A 26,093-nucleotide genomic window follows, 5' to 3' on the forward strand; every position below is an offset into this window, starting at 1 on the left:
TTCCAATGTGTTGCTGTGTTTTTGAGACAGATCCTCTCTATGTAGTCCTGGCTATTCAGATTCTCAGTGTGTACAGTAGGCTAGCTTCAAACTCAAAGATCCTCCTGCCTCATCTTTCTGAGTGCAGGGTTCAAAGTGCACCACAACACCGAGTTTAGCTAGAGACATAGTGGAGAAGAGACTCACAGACCTTGTGTAAATGCTGAGGTCGGTGTCTCCTAGCCTGCTGCTGCCCGCTCTTACCAGATCACCCCACTACCCCACCTTGCTACCTCACAGGAGTCGGCCTTTCTCTGTAGGCCCACAATATATCTGCCTCCAGGCTGACTTTACTATAGTGGAGTCTCGGGCAGGACCCACTGTTTTCTTTTTTCTTTTTCAATTTTTTATTATTTTCTTCATTTACATTTCAAATGCTATCCTGAAAGTCCCCTATACCACCCCCGCCAGCCCTGCTCCCCAACCCACTCACTCTCAATTCCCGGCCCCAGCATTCCCCTGTACTGGGGCATAAGATCTTCGCAAGACTAAGGGCCTCTCCTCCCATTGATGGCCGACTAGGCCAACCTCTGCTACATAGGCAACTAGAGACACAGTTCTGGGGGGTACTGGTTAGTTCATATTGTTGTTCCTCCTATAGGGTTGCCAACCCCGTTAGCTCCTTGGGTACTTTCTCTAGCTCCTCCATTGGGGGCCCTGTGTTCCATCCTACAGTGGATGACTGTGAGCATCCACTTCTGTATTTGCCAGGCACTGGCATAGCCTTACAAGAGACAGTATATCAGGGGACCCACTGTTTCCTAATGCAGGAGTATCCCCAAGACTCAGGCTATAGGATGGTGCTAGAACTAAAGGCCTCTGAGCCTTGGTTTTCCTTGCTATACAATAAGGTTGGGGCTGAGAACTGAGATGTCTTCTAGCCATCTGGCTTCCTGATGAGTCACAAATTCCATGGACCCAAGGTTTCAGTGCCCGAGGTTCTGATGGCCCCTTATAACATATCTATCTCACCTCATGCTTGCCTGCCACCCACCTCTAGGTCCTGCTGTTCTCCCTGCTCCTTCCTTCCTATAAAGTCCTACTCACTTACCCAAAGCTCCCAGCCCCAAGAGGGTATCCTAGAAGGCTCTGGGTGGCTGTGTGAGCTCTGCCTTAGGGTGGAACCCTTGTATGTGACCATCACCCAGTGTGGCCCTGGCACACTGGTGGACAGCAGGTGGAAGGACATGGGGATGGAAGGGGGGGAAGAGACAATGTGCTGTGTGGGTGGTCTTGCCTCTGCAGCCTTCTGTCCCTGGATCTGTCCTTTGGTTTATTTCCAACACAAGAAAATAAATGTTCAATGCTTAGAACCCAAAAAAGCATAGGGCTTAAAGTGGTGCAGAGATCAGAAAGCCCATATAAAGGAAGTTCTAACAACACCTTAAGGACACAGGATAGCAGGACAGAGAGAAGGCTGGCAGGGGACCCTCGGACAGGACAACCCCCCCCCCAGGCATCCATAAACCCCATGTATGCCTTGTAAAGCAAGACGTTTTCTACCTTATTCAGAACAAGTTAATTATAGAATTCATGAAACAGGGGGCGAGGGAGAGAGTGCACACAAACTCAGGAGTGGGTGAGCCAGCATATGTGCCAGGAAACACTCCCGCCCCCAGGGAAGGGAAATGGGACAGAATAGTCCTGCTTGCTCCTGTTCAGCCATGAGCACCAGCACAGAAGGAGGATGCTGGAAGGCCAGGGATGCAGACAACCCAGGCTCAGATGTCAGTGTCTACCAAAGTCCAGTCTGAGAAAAGTGTCACTCATGCCTGGAGATCTGCACTGACCTTCCTGCACCAAGACCACTGGCCAGCACAGCCAAGGCCAGTGTAAAACATGGGCAATACTAGAAGAAAAAATCTGTCAACTCCTTTGTAACTGAGGAATGAGCAAAATGATCCTAAGTATGATTTTAGACCTAATAATCAAGACAAAATTCATATGGAAACAGAACGCAGGTACCATTTAACATTCGCCAAGACGGTGCTAATAGTACAGGGTTGTCTGATGGGGAGGAGGAGCAGGATGTGGGGACGTGGGCTTTACAGGTTACAGTTTTGGGAAGTAGAGGTGACAGCTGCGCACCGTGACTATACTACATGACTACTATACTACTGGGTTGCATATTTTAAGATTAAGACATTGAGTTTTGTGCTGCATGCATTTCATATGAATAAAAAATTGTGATTGAAAAGTGAGATGAGGATTAATATTCCTAATTCAAAGGAGTTTGTGAACTTAAGTCAAGAAGAAAATCAAAATACAAGAGAAATACAAACCCAAATTACCCATTTCCCACCTCTCATTAATCTAAATCTAAGTTCAATACCAGTCTCTACCGTTCTTGGGGGCGGGCACCTTGCCCATGCCCTGGGGTACCAAAAACCCTATGGAAGGAGGGCCACACCTAAACAGGTCAGGTATTTGCCCTTTGGGTAGCAATCCCACTTCTAGAAATCAACCACAAAAACAAACTAGAAAAATTCCAAAATGACACGAGAGGCTTCATATGCTACTGAATGAGCAGAAGCTAAAGGGTCCTGATGCTGGCCTTAGGGAGCGCTGGCAGAGCTGCCACGGGGACCCCTGAGGCGGCTGTGCCTGTAGGGAACAGATGTACCAATTCAAGTGACTTACACAAGCAAAATGAACTTAAGAGAACCACCAATTCCAAAGGCGAAACACTAAATTGGTGTCACTGCACAGCCAGGAATTATTACATCATATTTAAACTTTGTCTTTAATAGGAAAGGCATATAGGCTAGCAAAAGTCAAAATTTAATCACATTGCATATAGTCCATAGAATTAAGCAACATTTTAATTTAAAATTTTAGCTTAGAAGAAACAGAATTAAAGAATGTAAACTAAAAAATAAATCATAATCTTAAACTTGAATTAGAAACTGTTCTTTTACGGGGCCTCTAGCTGCTTTCTCCCCCCAGAGAAATGCAGGCTCCTCTGTAGTGTCTTTCCCTGAGCTGGGAAGACAGCATACTGTGACCCTGTAGCTCTCAGCTGCCATCTCTGCTCGTCCTGGCAGCCACAGACCTCCCCCATCTACTTTCCACAGGGCCCTGAATTATAGTTCCAATAGTTATCAGTGTGTTCTGATTTCTACTTCCCCAACCCCACCCTGTCCCACTCCCCCAAACCTGCAATAAAAGAGAACACCTTCCTTGTTCTTTGAATCTGAAGGGAACTGACTGAATTTAATTTTCCGACTCCTTTGGAGCCTAAGGGAACTAAGGCCTCTTTGCCCTCGGGACCCCGCATTATGTGTCTGATGCAGCTCTTCTCTGTATGAAGCTCTTCCTGGGATGGAAGTTGCTTTTCCTTCAGGCCATGCTGCTGCAGTTCTAATGAAGCACATGTGTATGTGTGGATGCCTGAAAGAAGAGCCGTAAGAGGGTGTCAGAGCCCCTGGAGCTGGAGTTATAGGAGGTTAGAAGATGCTAGGTGTGGGTGAGGTGGTACCACAAGAGCTGTAAGTGCCCCATGTGCCAAGCCACCTTTCCAGCCATGTAATTTGTGTTTGTGTGCAGGTAATCACACACGTGTGTGCTCCTGTGGGGGTCAGAGCTATTTCCTAGGAACTGTCCACCCTTTACAAATATCTTAGATTAATTGTATGTATGTATGTATGTATGTATGTATGTATGTATGTATGTATGTATGCATGCATGCATGCCACGGTGCCTATGGAGATAAGAGGGAGCATGTTAAGTTCCCTGGAACTGGAGTTAGAGACAGTTGGTTGTAAACCACCATGTAGATGTTCAAACCAACCGAATCCAGGCCCTCTGCAAGGGCGATAACTGCTCTTCCACTACTGAGCCATCTCCAGTTTCTCCATATGTGGATCAGTCTGGCCTCAAAACTCAGAGATCCTTGCCTCGGCGGAAGTACTGGGACTAAAGGCAAGCACCACCATGCTAGGCTTTACCTTGGTTTTTTAATATTTAAAAAAATATTTGATTATATATTTATGTGTGTGTGCGTGCACCCACGGAGACCAGAAGAGGGTGTTGGATCCCCTCGAGCTGGAGACACAGGCAGTTTGTGAGCTGCCCCACGTGGGTGCTGAGATCTGAACCTTGATCCTCTGGAATGGGGTTTTAAGTTCCGAGCCATCTCCCTAGTCCTCCACCTCATTGTTTTTCCTCTGCTTTTGTTTTTTTTTTGGAATAATATCTCTCACTGAATCTTGAACATGTCCATTTGGCTGGAATGAATGGCCAGCAAACCCCAGGGATTCTCTGTCTATACCTTCCCAGCACCAGAGCTGTGGACTAGTGCTAAAATTCCTTCACATGGGGAGACAGTCAATCCCTTTTCCTAAGGTCCCTAGAACAATTCAAGGCAGGATTCTGCCAAAATTCACTCTGGTTAACTGTAGCAGGTCTTTGCTATTTTGTGAGTTCTTTTTCCCACTCTTTATTAACCTCTCCCCACACCTCCAGTTTCAGTCCTTATCACTAGACTGGAGGGAAAGAAGGGGGGGAGGGACAGAGATAGAGATCCCAGAACCTAATTTCTTTCTTGTCGTTTCTTCTTTGAGCATGACAAACTGCAACCAACCTCCCTGAATGATCAAGAACTCCTATCAGGGCTGTAGCATTTATTTATTTATTTATTTATTTAGTTTTGTTTTGTTTCCAGACAGGGTTTCTCTGTGTAGCCCTGGCTGTCTTGGAACTTACTCTGTAGACCAGGCTGGCCTCAAACTCAAGAGATCCACTTGCCTCTGTCTCCCAAGTACTGGGATTAAAGGTATGCGCCACCACTGCCCGGCAAGGCTGTAGCATTTATATATCCTTTAAAAAGTTCCCAGAATTCTGAATGTCACACAATTGCAGAAATGACCTGTTAATTGCAAACCACGCCTAGCATGAGGCAAATTATTCAGCTTCTTCGAATAGTCTGAAGCAGCTCCATATCCCCACATCTGGTATTAAAATGAAAACACATTCTTAGGATATTTCATTGTTTTTAAAGAAACCAAAATTCCAGAATTCTCACTACTGCGAGTCAATGTCTTTATTGGGCTTTCTTACCGTGCACAGGTAAGGAGTTGCTTTTCAGGGTGGGTGCTCCACTGCACCACCCACTGCACTTGGAAAGCAGACATGAAAGGGGCCTTTCCCATAGCACACAGATGAAGCTCAACTCTTCGAGTCTCCCCCAGACTAGACACTGTAGCCCCTTCCAGAGGTCATGTGCAAGCAAGGCACAGCTGCCTATAACAGGTGGAAGGGAATGGCTGGGTATTCAGGGGAGGGTTTCTCTGACCCTCCCCACCTGTCCAATGAGTGGGGAATATATAGGCAACAAGTTCAGTTAGGAAGCTCTTTTGCAAATAGGCACAGCTTGACTGCTTCAAGATGGCAGTTGAATGGCTTGGGGAAATAGCCACAACATAGGGGTATGTGGCCATACAGTTTTTGTGTAGGTGTTCAAGGCTGAATTCAAGAACTATACTGCTGGAGCTCCCTCCCTAGTCCTCTATCTATCTATCTATCTATCTATCTATCTATCTATCTATCTATCTTTCCCCCGCCCCCCCCCAGACAGGGTTTCTCTGTGTAACCTTGGTTGTCCTGGAACTTATTCTGTAGACCAAGCTGGCCTTGAACTCAGAGATCCACCTGTCTCTGCCTCCCAAGGGCTGGGATTAAAGGCGTGTGCCACCACCGCCTGGCTCTTCCTCTATATTTTTAAATGTATATGGCAGAAGCTAATGTAGTCAGGAGAGGAGGACACTCCCTAACCTATTTCTTCCAGGGAGGCTCCACCCGTTGCCTTTCACCACTTCCTAATAACGCTACCATATTACGAAGCATCAAATGATTAATGAACTGATTAGGTCAGAGCCCCTAGGATCTACCAGTGCCTGGAGACTCTCAGACACACCCAGGGGTGTGCTGCACTAATAATCTTTAGGTGCTTTTCAGTGCAGTCAAGCTAACATTTAACTGCCATGAGGTCATGGACTCTGCAATGCTAACTTCACACATTGTCTCGGGAAAAATAAGAGGAAATAAATATAAAGTGACCTGGGGCTGGGCACGTGGCTCCACTGGTGGAGGGCTTGTCAAGCACCGGGAAGCTCTGGGGCTGATCCTCAGCGCTGCGTAAGATCAGGCTTGGTGCACACAGCTATAACACAAGCGCTTGGGAAGAAGAGGCAGGAGGACCAGAAGTTTAGTCATCTTTGGCTATAGTGAACTTAGGCTCCATGAGACCTTGCTTCCAAAACAAAAACCTCCTGGCTTTTGTTCATGGAAAGGGCCGGAAGTTGAGCAGTCCACACGGAGAACCTGTGTTTCCCAGGCTTTGGTCTCTATTATCACCCTCCAGAAAGATCTAGGGCTCTGGAACCTGGGTAGACTGGAGTCTTGGACAGGCAGCCTTACCAGGTTCACAGGTCTAGGGGATAGTCTGAGTGAGGGCTGTCTGCCAGAGTGAAAAACTGCACCTGACTAGAATTGCATGGAACTCACAGTTGGGCTGACAGCTAGGAAAGGGCGAATGGGAGGAGTGAGGAGCGCTGTCTGCTGGGTGATGCTTGACATGTCAGGGCACCCACACAGCACAGCTCACACCCAAGGAGAAAGCATTGAGTGAGCCTGTCAGCTGCGTGGCTCAGGTGGTCAACTCTGACAGCGTCTGAGAGAACCCCAGCATGACAATCAGAAGGAACAGAGAACGAGACAGCCATGTGGCTGACCTTATGGTCACACACAGGACTTCCAGGGAGAAGGCTGACAGAAGGCAAGGCTGAGAGCTAGGCTAGGCTGGTGGGGCTAATGCTCAGAGTCCTGGCTTCCAACTCCAGTACTTGGGGAAGAAGAAAAGGAGGTTGTACGCTTCAGCAAACATGCTGGCGGGGACGAGCATCTGTGTGTGAGCTCCTCACACGCGGTAAAGTAAAAAGTCAACCTCCTGGAGTGCTTCCGGCAGAATTAGGTACAGCTTTCAGGCTACAGGGTAAAGGGAGAGCCTGGAGTGCAGGGGAAGTGGTGGCCTTCCCTAGCACAAGAGGATCTTTCAGCATACCCTTGGCAGCAGAGCTGACTCTGGACACAGTCTTCATGATCAAGCGGCCTATGGCTGCTGGGGTACCAGCCCAGGGCTCTCCTCGGAGGTCTGAGATACTGACAACTGTTCTATGGTAATGGTTCCTGTTCCCAGGTGTTCCCTCTCGAAGCTTGAGTGGTTTTGCCCAGTATTTGACCCTGTCTCTGCATGCCACACGAGGTTCCCCACACGGGTGTATTATGAAAAAAGCTTTCCAGGCCTGGTAGTACAGACCTCTGATGCCAGTACTTGGGAGGCTGAGGTAGGAGGATCGTAAGTTCAAAGCAAGCTTGGGCTATGTTGAAAAGAAGAAGGAAGGAAGGAAGAGAGGATCTCTATAGAAGAGGTAGGTGCTGGAGGGTGTAGTACTCAGTATAGTCTTTGCCTAGCATGGGTTGGATCCCCAGTATTACAAAAAGCAAAAACAAAACTTGTAGAAAGCAGGTGGAGGTGGAAGGGGAGAGAGGGAGGGAGCGAGTATTTGATTGTTTCTTAATATCTTAAAGACTGTAATATAAACTATCAGCAGCAGATAAAAAATGTACAGTCTACACAGTGATAATATTCAAAATCTTCAGCCATAAAAATAAAGGCCTTTTATTTGGTTTTCTATGCCATTACAAGAACACCTGGACAACACTTCAGTGTCAGCAGAGCCTGTGACCACACCATGTCTACCAAACAGGCTCTGGGAGTGGCTCCAGGTTAAGGGGTCACCTTCTTGTAGGTAATGTGAAGATGTTGAGTCATTGGCTGTGTAGTGGTTGCCATAGAGACCGTCTGTTCAAGTTTGCCTTCAGAATTCAGCCTGAATTTCCGAGTGATCTGAATGGAGAACAAGACAGAACACTTAAGTTTATATCTTCAAAGGATTCAACAAAGGCTGGGTGTGGTGGCACACGCCTATAATCCTAGCACTCTGCAGGCCTGGACAAGAGAACTGTCTCAAATTCTAGGTCAGCCTGGCTCCAAGCTAGCCTGGGGTTTATTTGGAAAAAACAAAAATATTGAATAAACACTGGAGCATCCGCCTGTGTTAATCACTGGTCACAGGCCTATGAGTAGGGAATACCCCACCAAGGTTACGACTCTGGGTGTAACACCGTGGGGCACACCATGATCAAGGCTGTGGTTCTAGGCTCCTCAGCCACTTCTCCCAAGCAGCAGGTGGATACGGGCAGGTATGTGCTCAGCTTTCAAGAACTCACCTATTGATTGGTATCTGTTAACATATGCTGGCATTCTGCTGCCTATAACCTCCCACTTTCATCTGAGCCCTACACTACAGCAAATGTTTTAGAGGACACTGGGTCAGCATTTGGGGAACACTGGTCTATTATATTATATGGCTCTTTTCACAAGAATATGAGTAGACTCTGAGTCATGTCCTTGTGTATAGAATGCTTGTGAACACAGTGTGACCATATGATAAATGAATGTCTGAGGATCTCTCTAAGGGCCTATCACTTCAGTGCTTCTGAACCACTGGCTGCTTTTGCCACACCCATTATGTGGACCCCCAAACCCTTTTCCTGAGAAAAAAAAGATAAAAATGTCAGTTATTCCAAGTCTAGTTAAGGGGGCTAGAGAGATGGCCCCAGAGAGTGGTTAAGAGTGCTTATGGCTCTAACAGAGGACCACACATACACATACTCTATCTATCTATCTATCTATCTATCTATCTATCTATCTATCTATCTATCTACCTACTTACCTACCTACATAAATTCATTCATTTATTTAATGTACATGAGTACATGTCTTCATGCACACAAGAAGAGGGCATCAGATTCCATTAGAGAGGGTTGTGAGCCATTATGTGGTTGCTGGGAAATGAACTCAGGACCTCCGGAAGAATAGCCAGTGCTCTTAACTGCTGAGCCATCTTTGCAGCCCTATCTATCTCTGAATAAATTTAAAAACAGACAAACAAAGCAAGATTCTAGTTAGGGATTTGAGGATGTAGTTCAGTTGGTAGAGTGCTTGCTTGCACGCATGAAGCCTTGGGTTAGATCCTCAGCACTAAATAACCTGGATGTGGTGGTGCCAACTATAATCCACTAGGAGGTTGAAACAGGAGTATCATAGCAGCCTGAGACACACAAGACTTTGTGACACACACACACACACACACACACACACACACACACCTGACTTATTATCAACCACAGGAACAGTACTCAGCCTCTGAGTCCACCAGGGTCAGTCACCTTCCTGGACACTCACCTATCACCCTTCCCACTTATCTGGGGCTGCTTTCTGTGTCTAAAGCTAAAAACACAACTTCAGCCAGCCACCAGACACTGGTCCCTGAAACCCAAGTGGTTCCTGAGACTCATCCAGGGATCCACAACCCAACAGAGACCTAACACACACCCAGCAGAGGAGTGAACAGATACCCACAGATGTCCTGACTCCGCATGCTCAGGTAACAGGTCACATCCTCAAATACAAACATTAACAACCAAGATACACAGCATGTCTGGAGGAATCAGCACCCCACTGTAGTCTTTCATGAGAAAAGCAATGTAGCTGAAGTGCAAGAGAGGACTTCAAATAGCAACTATGAATATATTCAAGGACCCTACATGTCTCAATGAAGACCAGAAACCACAAGTAAACAGTTGAATAAATTATTGAAAACAATTCAAGATATGAAAATAGAATTTACAGAGAAATGGAATCACTAAAGAATAAAACTCTTGATGGAGAACTCAGGAAATCAAACAAAAATGCTCAGATCAACTGCCCCCCCTCCCCCAATCAAACCAAGTGGAAGAGAGAATTTCAAATCTGGAAGACAAGGTAAAAGAAAATGTTAGATCTAAAAAACCCAGGCACAGAACATTCAAATATCTGGGACACCATGAAAAGACCAAACCTACAAATAGCAGGTCTAAAGGGCAGAGTAGAGACCTAGATCATAGGCATCGGTAATATGCTTATCAAAACCTTGTATGAAAGTTTCCCAAGGAAAGAGGCTGCAAGAGGCACATAGAACACAAAATAATCAGGAGCAGAAAAGAAACTCACACTACACATAATCAAACATTAAGTGCACAGAACAAAGGAAGGATATTAAAACTGCAAGAGAAAAAGACCAAGTCACATACAAATGTGGGGACACTGGCTTTTCAGTAGAGAGTTCGAAGGACAGAAGGGCCTGGATGAATGTGCTGTCAATTCTGAGAGACCACAGAGACAAGCCCAGACTACTATACTTAGCAAAAACCATTAATTATCACAATAGAAGGAAAATACTCCGAGATAAAAACAAGGTTTTTTTTTTTTGGTTTTTGGTTTTTCGAGACAGGTTTCTCTGTATAGCCCTGGCTGTCCTGGAACTCACTTTGTAGACCAGGATGGCCTCGAACTCAGAAATCCACCTGCCTCTGCCTCTACCTGGGATTAAAGGTGTGCGCCACCACGCTTGGCGATAAAAACAAGTTTAAGATGTTTCTGTCCACTAAACTAGATCTACAGAAGACCCTGAAAGTAAAACTAAGGTCTAAAAGTAAGATTAACTAGCCACACCCAATAAGACACAAGGAATACATAATCTTAGAACAGATACCAAAAGAAGTCTTTAAAGAAAAACAAAACAAAACAAACAATAATAGCAGCAACATGTTAGGAATTAATAAACACTGCTCAAAAACTCTCATTTTCTTTTAGATTTCCTTCTTTTATTTTATATGTATGATAGTTTGCCTGCATGTATGTCTGTGTTCCATGTGCATGCTCTGTGTCTGTAAATGACCAGATGGCCTGAGTCAACTGGAACTAAAGTTATAGATGGTTGTGAGCCATCACATGGGTGCTGGGAATCAAACCCAGCTCCCATGCAAGAGTGACAAGAACTTTTAATCACTGAGCCACCCCTCTGGCACCCATAACTCTCTATCGATGGTCTCAATTCCCCAATGAAAAGACACAGGCTAACAGACTGCATTAGAAAACAAGAGCTACCTTTTTGATGCTTCCAATAATCATACCTCACCATCAAGGACAGACATTCTTAAGTAAAAGGATGCAAAACGAACTCCAAGCAAGTGGAACCAAGACACGTGCAGCTATATATCCATTTTAGTATGTGAACTAAAACTAATCAGGAGAGATAGGGAAGGTCACTACATATTCATTAGAGGAAAATCTACTAAGAGGATATTACAATTCTAATATTTTATGTATCAAACACAAAAACACCCAGTTTATAAAATAAATACTACTCCCACTAAAAATCATTTTGATTCTCACACAATGATACTGATGTGAAAACCCTATACTCACCAACAGAGAGGCCACCCAGACAAAAACAAAACAAAGAAATACCGGAGTTAAATAATATCAATCAAACAGGCTTTACAGACACCTACCTGCAGGACATTTCTCTCAAACATTAAAGAACACACTTCCTTCTCAGCAGCCTATGGAAGTTTCTCTAAAATCAGCCACATATTTGGACACAAAGCAAGTTTTAACAAATATAGGAAAACTGATCTATTCTGCATCCTATCTGACTACCATGGATTAAAACTGGTTATCAGCAACAACTGAACTGCAGAACGTACACAAACTTCATGGAAGCTAAGCACTTACTACTGAAGGAAGACAGGGTCAAAGCAGAAATCAAGAAGGAAATTAAACAGGTTTTAGAGTGATAAAATAAAAATACAACATACTAAAATGAAGGCAGTTCTAAGAAGAAAGTTCATGGCACTAACTGCCTATACCAAAAAATTGGAGCTAGCTTGAAATCATATCCAGAATGATTAGATGGGAAAAATAAACATGTGGCTGGAATATGAAAGAGAAACAAACAATGCAAAGGATTAATGAAAAGAAGAGGTGGGTTTTTTGGGGGGTGGTGGAGGGAATCAATAAGATCAACAAACCTTTAGTCAAGTTAAGCAAAAAGAGAAACCAAATTAATAAAGTTAGAAGCTGCTGTAACTGATCTGATGCGAGGAAATGCAGGCAACCGTGCAGTCAGACGCTTAGGAAACGTGTGCTTCATCACATCAGGAAGCCCCAAAGAAATGGAGAACAAATGACACATGGACCTACTAAAGATACATCAAGATGAAACAGGCAATTTAAACAGAGCCACTGAGAGAGAAGAGTGACTAAAAATCTCTCACAAGTGAAAAGCTCAGGGCCCAGTGGATTCTGCACATAAGTGAACCAGACCCTCAAAGAAGAACACACACCAAACAAGCAAACAGACAAACCAAAAACCCAAACAACAACAACAACCCTGCAAATCAGTCTGAAAAATAGAACATTTCTAACTTCTTTTTATAACACCACCATTATTGTGACACTAAAACCACATAAAGACTCCATAACAACAGCAGCATCAACAAAGTTATAGACCAATGTTCCTTCTGGACATAGCTGTAAAAATTCTCAACAAAAACACTTGCAGACTGAATTCAAGAATACATCAAAACATTATCTGCCATGATCAAATTAGATTCATCCCAGAGACACAAGGATAGTTCAATATATGTAAATCCACAAATAAATATACTAAAAGACAGAAACCATAAACATTATCTAATTAGATACAGAAAAGGCTTAACAAAAATCCAACATCCAAAAAAAAAAAAAAAAAAATTCCAACATCCCTTCATGATGAAAAGTCTGGACACAAAAGTCCCCCTGCAGAGATACAAACACTATCAAGGGATCTCAACAATATAAAGGCAGAGCAGCAAGCACATAGCTGACATCATTCTAAATGGAGAGAAATGCAGAGCATGTCTACTAAATCAGGAACAAGAACAGGATGCTGCAGTCTTGGTTAGTTTTTGTCAACTTGACAAAAGCTAGAGTCATTGCCGGGCGTGGTGGCGCACGCCTTTAATCCCAGCACTCGGGAGGCAGAGGCAGGCGGATTTCTGAGTTCGAGGCCAGCCTGGTCTACAAAGTGAGTTCCAGGACAGCCAGGGCTATACAGAGAAACCCTGTCTCGAAAAACCAAAAAAAAAAAAAAAAAAAAAAAAAAGCTAGAGTCATTTGGGAAGGGGTCAGCCCTCACCTGACAAAATGCCCCCACCAGAATTTGCCTTAACTCACTGCAAAGGAAAGCACTTTCCAAACGGGACTCTGATAGCATAGGCATTAGTAATAAGTGGGACCTCATGACTGAACAGAATTCTCAAAAAATGAAACACACAAAGCCCTGGTATATCCAGGAATGAAATGAATAGGATCCTAAGAAAGGGTTCAGGAGAGGAAGAAGACATGAGACACTGTAATAACAAATTAAAAACACAATGTGGCAGTTGGAAAATAACTGTGAAGACTCCTGGGAAACAGCAAAAGACCAAGTGATGAGAAAAAAGGCAGAGATCAGAAAACAAAGAGACTGGGCTGGAGAGGTAGCTCAGAGGTTAAGAGCACTGACTGCTCTTCCAGAGGTCCTGAGTTCAAATCCCAGCAACCACATGGTGGCTCACAACCATCTGCAATGGGATCTGATGCCCTCTTCTGGTGTGTCTGAAGACAGCTACAGTGTACTCATATACATAAAATAAATAAATCTTAAAAAAAAAGACAAAAGAAAACAAAGGGACAGAGGCAGAGGTAGCATGTGTAACAGGAGCTCCAGGTGCCACTGGGTAGGGGTCCCCAGGAGCAGCTCCAGGCTGGACAGAGTGCAGACCAGGAAGCTCTGTAAAGTCCAGAGCAGCTCAAGGTAAAACCTAGATACTGTTTTTCAGTGTGCAAGGTGAACTTTATATTTTATTACAATTATGTGTCTGCATGTGGGTGAGCATACATGTGAGTGTAGGTTTCCATGGGTGCCAGAGGTGAGATCAGACTTCTGGAGTCATCAGGGTTATAAGCTGGGAACTGAACGAGTCCTTGGCAAGTGCACAATGTGCTCTTTACCACTGAGGCCATCCAGTCCCCAAAGTAAGCTCTGGACAACTAGTGGAGTGTGGTGCTGGATCAGAGCTATGTACACAAAAACTAAGCAAATGTAATAAATACTGAGTACAGATTTGGCTACAAAGAGGCCCCAGGAAATTCCCCAGACATCCTAACAATAGGGTCATTTCCCTTTACCTTCACGAACAGACCTGGTAGGACAGATGGGCCTGACCCTCTCCTTGCCATCACTGCTTGGCTTCTAGTTCTATGCTTCCTTATGTTTGAGGTTTTGCCTGTTAGCTCAAGATGAAAGCTCAAACCCCAGTCGATGCTTCCAGCTCTGGTTCATTGGGTCATTGCCAGACGATACTGAGACAGTGGGGGTGGGGGAGTAGTAATAGAGCACAAAGCACTTTTAGCACACATCCCAGACGACCAATGCCATCATCTCTGCCTCCTGCACCTCTGAAGGAGAGGCATTCCTATTTAATCAGTAAAACCCAAAAGCTAGTTCTCCAGCCAAAAAAATAAAACCTCTGCGGACGAGATCCTTTGACAAGCATGATCAAGAAAAGAAGGTAACTCACTCTCTCTCTCTCTCTCTCTCTCTTGCACATACACGCACACGCACACAGCATTAGAGTTGAGGTGACAGGATGGCAGAGCATTCTGAAAAGCCAGATAAAGCCAACACTATGGAAACATGAATCTGTAGCTGGAGTGGGTAGAAGACAAGGGTAGACAAGTGGTCATGGAGGAAGATCTCATTGGTGCCTGGGCCTGTTTCCATAGCCTGCATCCCCGACACTTGGTCAGAGGTCTATAGATAATCCCCAGGAGCCTCACCCTTTAGAAAAGAACAGAAAAGCTCTTACTTCAATCTGTAAGGAAATAATGCTGACACAAAACCAAATAATGACACAGGAAAATGATTAACTATAACACGACAAGTAGGAGTTAGATCCCAAGAGCAAGCATGGCCCATGTGTTGGAGACACTGGTTTGATGCAGTGCTAGCCTAACGAGGGGCAAATACAGGTTCTTTCCAGAAGCTACAAAACTACTGATGGGATTCAGTCTCATGCCAAAGACCCTAGCTGTCGGAAAATACAGAAGTGTTCCAGTCTACCATAAACATACTCAAGCCCCAAGTCTAGCTGGCATGGAGGTAAAATCAGTCTCAGCACAGGAGGAAGGATTATGTACATGCAGAGATGTTAGACCAACCCGAGAAACACAGTGAGACCTGGTTTCAAATGAACACTATCAAGAAACTAATTATCAATAATCAATCAAAAGAGGAAGTAGAGAAAAATTCTATGTACACAGCCCAAAACTAAAAAGCACATAATCTGTGCTAACAAAAAAGACTCACATGGCTGGAGCTTTTGCCTGTGTGACATACATGAGAGCTGGTCACCATGGTAGACAACTGTGCTGATACATGCCGCCGCCGTGTAAGCCTGAGTTGAGCTTAAGCTGTGCACTGGACGCACTCTTCATGGACTGTGGTGCTGCACACAGAACCCAGGGCTGTAGGCGTCCTAAGCAGCGCTCAGCAGCAGAGCTCCACACTGCTGTGATGGGAACCGAGTCCCAAATCTCCTGCATCCTCAACAGCACTGAACAAAGCAGTTGTATAAACTGAGTTCACTGGGAATTCATAGATTCAACTGAAAAGCTACCGACACTGGGTGTGCTGATGATACACGCAGACCACAGGGCTCAGGGGTGGAGGCAGGAGGGTCAGAGTTCAAGGCCAGTCTGATCTACAAAGCAAGTTGTAGGACAGCCAGTGTTGTCTAAATAAACACAAAAAACAAAACAAAAAAGTTCATACGGAGGAAACTTTTAAGCATGGGGAGAAAGATGGAGAAAAGAGTAAGCAGGACTTCCTGCAGGGTCTAAATATTAAAAATCAGAACAGAGACACTGTAGTGGAATATAAAGGCACATGTTCTTTGGCTTTTTTTTTTTTTCTTTTTTTGGAGACAGGGTTTCTCTGTGTAACCCTGGCTGTCCTGGAACTCACTCTGTAGACTAGGCTGGCCTTGAACTCGGAAATCCGCCTGCCTCTGTCTCCCGAGTGCTGGGATTAAAGGCGTGTGCCACCGCGCCCAGCAAGGCACATGTTCTTAAATGATGTGTTGCTGGTTAACAGTGAATAAGCAGTTGGAAAGAACCAGAGCCTATGTTCATACAAGCAATCTAAGAGATACACGGCACCTTACAAAACACGTAAAGACCACATGCCAGGCTAGAGATGGCTCAGTGGTTAAGAGCACTGACTGCTCTTCCAGAGGTCCTGAGTTCAGTTCCCAGCAACCATATGGTGGCTCACAACCATCTGATGCCCTCTTCTGGTGTGTCTGAAGACAGCTATAGTGTACTTATATAAATAAATAAATCTTAAAAAAGAAAAAAGAAAAAAGACCATAAGTCACTCAGCAGGCAAACATCCTGAATCAAGGGAAGGCAGGTATGACAGGTTAAATGTCTAACAGAGAAAAGCAAAGCTACAAAACCACAAGAAAATGAGATGATATTATTAGTATTAATTATTTTGGAGTAGACAGCGAATTCTAAAGTAGGAACCTGAGTCCAGATGTAATACAGGAAACATCTGGGGCAGACAGCATTATAAACAAAGGCATTGCTTTGAGCCACACTAGTCACACAGGGAAGAGACCGCAGATAACAGCCGCAGCATGTAAAAAAATCTCCTCTATGTCAATAACAGAATCTCAACCTAGAGAAAACCCAGCATAAACAGAACGTATTAATATACAAGGTAATAATGAAAATGACCCATAGCGTAGAAAATGTCCTTCCAGTCACAAGCTGGACTGAAAACTGCAATGGGGTTGAGGCAGGACGCAGGGACGCAGGCAATGCTAGCAGTTGACCAGGATCATGCTTGAAAAGTGCACTTACCCTCTGGCTCAGTAACTTAGGAGAAAGCTGTCTAATAAATTTGGGCATATTTACAAAAGCATAAAGCACAAACATAAAGGGATATTTGTGATGGGAAGAAAGCAGCCTACAGGGAGCAGGGGATAGGCAGTAACAGCAGGGAGGGTGTGCGATGAGGACCAGAGGAGCAGCAGGCAGTGCTAAGTCTATTGGATGGTGGGGTACCACTGCCGAGGGCAGTCTGGGGACATCTGGGAGGAGGCTGGGCTCACCTGCTCCACATGGGGCTCCTTGGCAAAGGAGATCCTGGAGACGGAATGGGATGAGACACACAGCTCCTGCCCATTCACTTCACCCTCCTCCACTTCCACAATCCCTGCAAGGGAGAGGCAGTTAGTGTGATGCCCAAGCCATTCCCATGCCCGTGAGTCAGTCAAGGGAAACCTGAGCTTAGCGACCATCCAGGCACAGTGTCTCTCTTCTCACATGAAGGGAGATGAGCCATTCTTGCAGATACCAAGAAAGTGACTCGGAATCCTCATTCTCTCTGTCCGCTCATGTGGGATCAGAGGCTGACCGTGAGTAGAGTATTTTCCTTTCTTACGCCTGAGCCTATACTCCACTGTTATGTGGGTACTGGGGATCCAGACTCAGGTTCTCATGCACACATAGTAAAACTTTGCCTACTAAGCTGTCTCCCCAACACCCATACCTGTTTTTGGGAAGGGGTCTTATTATGTTGCTTAGGCTGGTCTGGAATTCATAGAATCAAGAAATCCCCCTGCCTCACTCACCTCTAAGTAATGAGGAGGAGCACAAGGGCAAATGCTTGATGGAGGGCAATCTCTGTAGAGATGCCTGGACCCCAGTCCTCCTACTGCAGCTACCTGGACCCTCTAACTGCAGCTACCAGGATCCCAGTCCCCATGACTGCAGCTGCCTGGACCCCAGTCCCCATGACTGCAGCTGCCTGGACCCCAGTCCCCATGACTGCAGCTGCCTGGACCCAGTCCCCATGACTGCAGCTACCAGGATCCAGTCCCCATGACTGCAGCTGCCTGGACCCCAGTCCCCATGACTGCAGCTGCCTGGACCCAGTCCCCATGACTGCAGCTGCCTGGACCCCAGTCCCCATGACTGCAGTTGCCTGGACCCAGTCCCCATGACTGCAGCTGCCTGGACCCCAGTCCCCATGACTGCAGCTGCCTGGACCCCAGTCCCCATGACTGCAGCTGCCTGGACCCCAGTCCCCATGACTGCAGCTGCCTGGACCCCAGTCCCCATGACTGCAGCTGCCTGGACCCAGTCCCCATGACTGCAGCTGCCTGGACCCAGTCCCCATGACTGCAGCTGCCTGGACCCCAGTCCCCATGACTGCAGCTGCCTGGACCCAGTCCCCATGACTGCAGCTGCCTGGACCCCAGTCCCCATGACTGCAGCTGCCTGGACCCCAGTCCCCATGACTGCAGCTGCCTGGACCCCAGTCCCCATGACTGCAGCTACCTGGACCCCAGTCCCCATGACTGCAGCTGCCTGGACCCCAGCTCTTCTACTAGACTTCTTAATGGGCTAGGAGTAGTACCCTCAGGTATAGTTTTACCCTGTGCTGGGGAAGGAGCCAGGGACAGACAGACCTCTGTCTTTTGTATACACCCATGTCTGACAGTGTCTGTTGGTAGCTGCACTCCAAGCTGGCTAATTCTGAACAGGAATGAGACTGGGCACGGTCAAGGTCACAAAGGCTGTTGAGTGATTTCTGAGACATCAGCTTGCAGACTTCCAGACAAGGACTATGTGGTCAGTCGGCCTGTTCTTGCTAGGACCTATCCTTTGGGCATGTACTGTGTTGGCACAGGTAAAGTACCAAAACTAAGGTTGTGCTAGGAGGAAGGCTCAAGTGTGGAAAACTATCTCCTTACTGTCCCTACAATACACACCATGAGGAGAAATGCATTTGAAAGTCACCGAGACGATCTCTGTAACACTGACCTGTTAGGGTACCATACCTGTGTTCTGGGCACTGACAAAGGCCACTTTGTTGGTGTCAGGCTTGAGGCGGATGAAGCCACACTCTCTGTGCATTGGCTTGTGTGTTTCTGGATGGAAGGAGTTGAACCTGGATGGGAAACAGAGATGTGAAGAAGATATGCAGCCTCAAAGGGCTGTCCCACTAGATGTACTGTAGCAAGGCTTTCCTCTGGGCACACTATCAGTGTCCCATGCCACCCTGCAGAATACCTATCTCACAGTCACAGTGATGAGAAGCAAACAGCACAGTGAGAGCTAGTTCTATGCAGCAGTAAAGGGACTTTGTTCTTTTCAGACAAGGTCCTACTGTACAGCCCTGACCTGTAACTCACAGTCTGCCTCTTTCTCCCAAGTGCTGGGATTAAAGGCACGTGCCACCATAACCATCCAGCAGAAAGGGAGACTTACAGGACCTTCTCTGGGATTCTAGCCATTGTTCTCTTCTGCCTCACCTCTGAGCCACAGTGATTTTGGGAGTTGCTGGAGTATATCAGTAACTAAAAAGCAGGCCTCCATGAAGCATCATTTATGGGATGGAGTGGGATTTGAGGAGGTACTGCCGTTTGACGGTCACCTGCAGTTTTGTAAGGAACCTCAATAATCTCATTGGTTTGACAACCAAAGTCTTACCTTTGGTCTATAGTTGGTGAATAGACATTTGTTCATGTCTCCTTGGGAAAAGTTCACACAACAAACTGACATCCTAATGTGGAGCAGCAGACTCATGATGAATGTGGGGACAGCAGTTGTACAGTCTTTGCTTTGTGTCGCAAACATAACCAAAATATCTTAGGACCGACTATCAGGGGTGATCTCATTCCCCTATGGTATGAGATATGTGCTTTCTTGCTATGGTGGCAGTTACATGGGCCTTGTCGTGGGTAGTAAGACACATGACTAAAGCTGAGATATTGGAGGGTGGAGTATCCACAGAGGTGGGAGGCAGTGCTCAGTCAGGGTAGCTTTCTTGCTCCATGTTCACCAAGTGACATTCCTCTGTAATGAGTGGGGCTCGACCTGAAGACAGTTGAAGGACTAGAGAATACAATGCAGTCCTGGAGAGATGCACAAATGGACAAGATACTAGCAAGCTGCCACAGCATTTGTGACAGCTACTATGCTAATAAAAATATGCAATGGAAGCCAGGATGGCTGCTCAGCAAGACCTTGCTTATGGAAAGTAAGAATTACAATGCAAAGGGTCATGTAGTTCTCATGCTCCATGTTAGTCTCTAATTCAGCAGGTAAATTAGATAAAACGGGACGAGTTAAGAGTTGCTGGTTCTCTACTTCCTGCTGCTGGGAGGGATGCAAAAGAGAAAGAGGTCACAAATCAGAGCTGTGTTATAGTCTCTCCCGTGATTAGAAACTTGAATCCCATAGGGAGAGACAGCTAGTGAAGACTGAAAACAATAAGGTAAAGATCACACATACCTCTCAGATGCTTCTGATACCCGGGCAGGCAAGGCCTATGACAGTACAGACGAGGTACACAAAAAGTCAAGAGTGCCTTGGAATGGCTTGTGGTGGGAGAGACTTGTAAGAAGGAAGGGAAAGAACTCACAGCTTGGTGTGCTGTGGAACACAGGGTACATGGGACCAGTCTGAATGCTGTGGAAGCAGCTGAGTAACATAAGCAGGCCCTTCTAGGGACAATAGGAAAAAGTCAGTTCCTCATGTCCTGGCTCATATATGCCATTAGGGACACTTGGTTATTAGCATCTGAGGTCCGCATGAATCAGGGTCTGAAAGAGAAGGGACAGAAGCTGCTGAAGAAGAGAGGTGGTGTATGGTGCCCAGTTTACTGAGCTTTGAACAAAGGGCTATTTTCTCCATTTAAATACATGCAGCAGGCAACCTGGGAACTGCGCTTTGGTTGCTTAGCTGAGCCTCTTGCTGGGTGTGCTCTACATGGTAGAAGAGTTTGCCGGATCTGGACGACTTAAAATGACATGTAAATTGGGCCCTTATGGTGCTGTAACACTGAGGAGGAAATGAAGGAGGGTAAAGCAGATAAAAGGAGTTTGTTTAGGTCATTTAAAGGCAATGTGACAAGACTCGTGTCAAACCGAAATTTCTAGGGAAAGAAAATAACAGAAAGAGAAATACTCCTCTAGGGAGCTCCACAGAAGGCATGAAATGATAAAAACAGTGCAGGTGAAAACCATGACGCTTGTGGGTGACTATCCACCCCTGGCCCAAGTAAGCTGTGCATAGAAGCCCTGCAAGAAAGTATGTTAGGAGAGGAACCTATTCACCTGACCTGGAATTTACTTAGCAGCTCAGTGCTGAGGGAGAGGCAATTGGTTACTTTTATAAAACCCTGAGTCTGGCAGAACCTGAGTCAACTCAAGTGTCAGACATGAGAATAGTCCCGCTCCCATTGACTGTGCTGAGTAGCTTAGGCTAGCTCATCAGGAGTGAATATAAGGGGGCTGGTGAGATGGCTAAGCAGTTAAGAGCACTGACTGCTCTTCTGAAGGTCCTGAGTTCAAATCCCAGCAACCACATGGTGGCTCAAAACCATTCTTAATGAGATCTGGGGCCCTCTTCTGGTGTGTCTGAAGACAGCAACAGTGTACTTATTTATAAGAAATAAAATCTTTGGGCTAGAACAAGCAGAGGTTCTAAATTCAATTCCCAGCAACCACATAAAGGCTCACAGCCATCTGTACAGCTACAGTGTATTCATATACATAAAATAAGTAAATCTTTAAAAAAATGCTTATCAGCACCATGGCAACAGTACCCAAGGATAAAGAGGCCACAGAACACTCCATGAAGTAGTACCTTCTATCCACCCCACCGTACTTCATGCTTGTGTGAGGACACAACTGAAACAAGTGATAGAACTGTTCTCATGCTCTGGTGGACCTCACTCACAGTTTTCTTTAGTATCCTCTTTTAAGCAGCTGACCCGTGAGATCAACTAGAACTTGCTAGATGGCCTGCAAGGTCCTGCCCACACTCTATAAAAGGGTTTCTTCACATGGGTGGTGCAATGCTAACCTTGAGTGCCTTAGAGATTTAGAAAGCCATCTGAAAAGCAGAAAAAACAGCAGCTAACCAGGCTAACAGAGTGCATCCTGCAGAGCGGGACCATGCCAAAAGCTACAAGGTGTCAACCTCCCTACAGCTGCTTGTTATGGAGGCTCCCCAGATCATAAAAGTGTTGCCACTCTTGTTGGTTATGTGTCTGACTGGATGGTAGGATCATCCTGCTGGTGACACTGCAGGCTTTGGTTGCAGAACGTGGAGAAATCAAGCTGGGACTCAGCCGGACCCTCCTTCCATGCTGGCTGGCTTTGCCGCTGGAAGAACTGCCACCAACGATCTTACTGGCCTACATGTACCGAGAGCTACACTATCAAACTGCCAGGTAGGCTTGCTCACGGCACAACAGTAGCTGTGACGACTCTGAGTGCAGCCAGCAGCCTTCCAACTAGCTGCAAGGCTCGCTGTAGAAGATCAGTCACACCTTGCTGCTGGTAGTGTATGTCAGATAGAAGCCTGTGGCTGGGCAGGCCACACGTCTCAGGAGGATTGTTTTGCTTTGTTGAATGGACATATCAAATGACCTTGTACGTGTCTGTGTTTATGATCAGAGTTTATTAGTACCTTTATTAGTTTATTAGGCCTTGGTTGTAGAGAGCTGGTAAGGTGCAAAGACTCATAACTGGTTACACTGCTAAGAATAAATAAGGCCTGGTTAAGTGACATAGGTGGGCCAATGTTTAAAAAAAAAATACATGTACCACCTTTCCAAGGCTAAATGAATCTTGCAAAAGAGGGAGTAAAAAATGTAGTAGCCAGAAGATGGGGGTCTGGGGTGCTAGGGCCTTTTCCTTCTGGAATTACATGGTCATCCTACTACCATCTTGGAGCAGAGATTTCTGTGTCTCAGAAACAATGGTAATAAAACACACAGAGCAATATGGTGACGGCTAGGTCTTACGGTAATAGAGCTGTCAACATTCTTTCGCACAGGACCGTTACCTGAGATTCCGCACATTACTCTCTCCTGTCCACCCAACAAGTGCAAGTGATCCCGGGAGATGCTAGAGCATATGCAAGTGTAAGGCTAACTAAAAGGGAGCTCTGTGATGCAGCTTCTGTGAGGGTGCATCCATGATGGGGTGTGCTCTGTGGTAATGTCGCTGTCTGGGGACCACCCACACTCCTGTGAGTAACCTCCCACCCATGCTCTGTAATATGTCCGACATGTAACAAGCTGAACCTTGGTAGAGTCCTTGGTTGTTGACTTGGGGTGAATAGCTCATAGCTCATGTTTCCCTAGGAGAAGTTCACTCAGCAAAACAAACAAACAAACAAACAAACAAACAAAGCCATTATGGAAGAGACCTTAGCTATGGGACTGCTGGGACATGATCTACTCTGACCAGAAGAGGCTCTCTCAGCTGTCTACCAGCCCCTGCCAACACTCTTCCATTCCTGTTCATTGTTCCACGCTGACCAACTCTTAAGGCCAGGAGATCATGTGTGTGTGCACGCGGGTGCTGTGGCAGGGTCTGAAGCACATACCAGATATACCCGGCCCCAGTAACTTGTTCTTAATAATATGGAGTGTCCTTTTCCAGAGGCCTTTCAACTTGTGTATTTCAGTTTCAGTCCTAGGCACTGCTGTAAACACTGTAGATAATTACAGCCAAATCTCAGGGTTTCTTTGTGTAGTCTAGGCTGTCTGAGAACTCACTCTGTAGACTAGACTTGCCTCTTTCCCCAGTGCTGGGATTAAAGGCTTTTGCTTGTTTGTTTGTTTTGAGACAAGGTCTCACTGTGTATTGATGGCTGACCTTGACTTTAAATAGATTTGTCTGCCTCGTGTCCCCAGTGCTGGAATTAAATCCAGTGCTTATTTTTGTGTAAGAACCCAATCATTCTATATGGTAGAAATAGAAGAACAGGTACTGTTTACACACACACACACACACAAACACACACTTAAATATAATTAGGGTATAATTTCTACTAACCTTTGTCACATATTCATACTGAACATAGTACACAGGTCTCTAATCGCAGCACTTAGGAGACAAAGGCCAGCATGGTCTACACTGTCATAGCCTGACGTGAAAACCGAAAAGGCTCTGGCTGAGCTCTGAGTATAATGCAGTGGCAGAGGCTGCTTATACACGAGGCCTAGCAGGGGAGACGGAAGGGGACCGGGGTGGAGGGGGAGGGGGGGGTGGAGGGAGAGACTGGAGGGAGGAGAAAGAAGGAGCGAGCCTGATTTATACTATCTGGACCATTTATTTGTTTGTTTTTTCCAGTGCTGGAATTGAACCCAGGGTCTCACACATGTTGGGCGAGTCTTTTACCACTGAGCTATATATATCCTTGGCTCTCTCTTAAAATTTTATTATTATTTTAAAAAATTTTATATGTATGGGTATTTTGACTGCATGTATGTCTGTGTACCACATACATTCCTGGTAATTGCAAGGCCAGAAGACATGGGCTCCCTTGGAACTACTTAAAGATGGTTGTTAGTCACCTTGTGGGTGTTGGGAACCAAACCCAGAACCTAGGTCCTCTAGAAAAGCAGCTAGAGTTCTTACCCACGGAACCACCACTCCAGGCCCACACCTCTTTACTCTTAAATCTGAGACAATCAGGCCCACAGCCCTGGAACTTGTGATCTTTCTGCTTCATTATCCCAAGTACTGGGGTTACAGGCATTATGTTACTTGACTCTTTTGAGATTTATTTATCTAAAGATTATTTAATTTTTATCATGAGTATATATGTGTGTATGACACATGTGTTGGGGTACCTATGGAGGTCAGAGCTTGGGGATCTCTGGAGCTGGAGTTATAGGTAATTTTAAGTGGCCTGACATAGGTGCTAGGAATCGAACTTGGGTCCTTTTGGAAAAGAAATATGTGCTCTTAACTGGTGAGACATCTCTCTAGCCCAAGACTTTTTGTTGTTGTTTCGTTTTATGTGTATAGGCATTCCCTACACAGATGCCTGGAGGCCATAAGATAATTTGAGATTCCCCAGAAACTGGAGATACAGATGACTGTTAGCTGGCACGTGGGTGCTGGGAACTGAACCTCTGGTAGAGCAGTCAGTGTTTTTAACCGCAGCCATCTCTCAGCACTAGGTAATTTATTATCCAGAATTCCCAGCTCACTGGAGATGGTACCAACTCAGAGAAGTGGTCCTGAGTTGTCTAAGCAAGCAAACTGAGCAAGCCACAAGGAACAGCCAGTAAGCAGCATTCTTCCACAGCTTCTGTTTCAGTTCCTGCCCTGACTTCCCTCAGTGGTGGAGTGTGACCCAAGCGTTGTAATATGAAATAAACAGTTTCCTCTCCAAGTTACTTTTGGTCATGACGTTTTATTACAGCAATAGAAACCATAACTAAGACTACCCTCCATCTTTGTGAGCTGTCTTTCTGAGTAGTTTAGGCTGAGTAGGAATTCATGATTAGCCTGCCTTAGCCCAGAATGCTGAAGACTATAGGCATATGCCTTACAATCAAATGATCCCTTTTAAAAACCACTGTCAGGTCTGATAACATAAGACTTTAATCACAGCACTCTGGAGGAAGGGTTTAAGGCAAGTCTAGTCTCATAGAGAGTTCTAGGACATGCAGGGCTACATAGAGAGACCATCTCAAAAACAACCAACCAATCAAAAAAACCCAGAAAATAGTCATCGTATACCTTTTCATATTTTATTTATAAAACGAGGCAAATGTATCAGCGGGTATGGTGGCACATGCTTGTAACGTTAGCACTCTGCCAATGGAGGCAAGACCACTGAGTTTGAGGCCAATCTAAGATACATAGCGACTTTCAGACCAGTCTGGGCTGTGTAATGTTACTCTGTCTCAAACACAACTAAACAAATAAAACCAGTAACCACAAAAAAACAAATACAGGTTGAGTAACTCTAATTAGAAAATTGAAAACCCCAAATGAGGGCTGGAGACATGGCTCAGAGGTTCTTAACCTCTTGAGCACTTGCTCCTCTTGCAACAGGACCCTAGTTTGGTTCCTAGTGCACGTGTGGCAGCTCACAGCTGTCTGTAGTGTCAGTTCCAGGGATCTAATACCTTCTCTGGCCTCTGCAGAAACCAGGCACACATGTGGTCCACCACCAGACTCAGAGATCTTCATAC

At 45.6% G+C, this 26,093-nt stretch overlaps 1 protein-coding gene across 2 annotated transcripts in view; it reads right to left on the minus strand.

Moving 5' to 3' along the window:
• Positions 1 to 7,680: 7,680 nt before the first annotated feature.
• The window catches only part of Thap4 (THAP domain containing 4), a 49,448-nt gene continuing 31,035 nt past the window's right edge, over positions 7,681 to 26,093 (minus strand). For both annotated transcript variants that reach the window (NM_025920.3, NM_001310761.1), the window contains 3 exons: positions 18,922 to 19,031; positions 17,188 to 17,291; positions 7,681 to 7,945 (listed from right to left, as the gene is read on the minus strand). In NM_025920.3, the coding sequence (NP_080196.3) occupies positions 7,826 to 7,945; positions 17,188 to 17,291; positions 18,922 to 19,031 (334 nt within the window). In that variant the 3' untranslated portion in view covers positions 7,681 to 7,825. The remainder of the gene's footprint in view (positions 7,946 to 17,187; positions 17,292 to 18,921; positions 19,032 to 26,093) is intronic.

Source organism: Mus musculus, chromosome 1 (genome assembly GCF_000001635.26).
Source record: "Mus musculus strain C57BL/6J chromosome 1, GRCm38.p6 C57BL/6J".
Taxonomy (NCBI): Eukaryota; Metazoa; Chordata; class Mammalia; order Rodentia; family Muridae; genus Mus; species Mus musculus.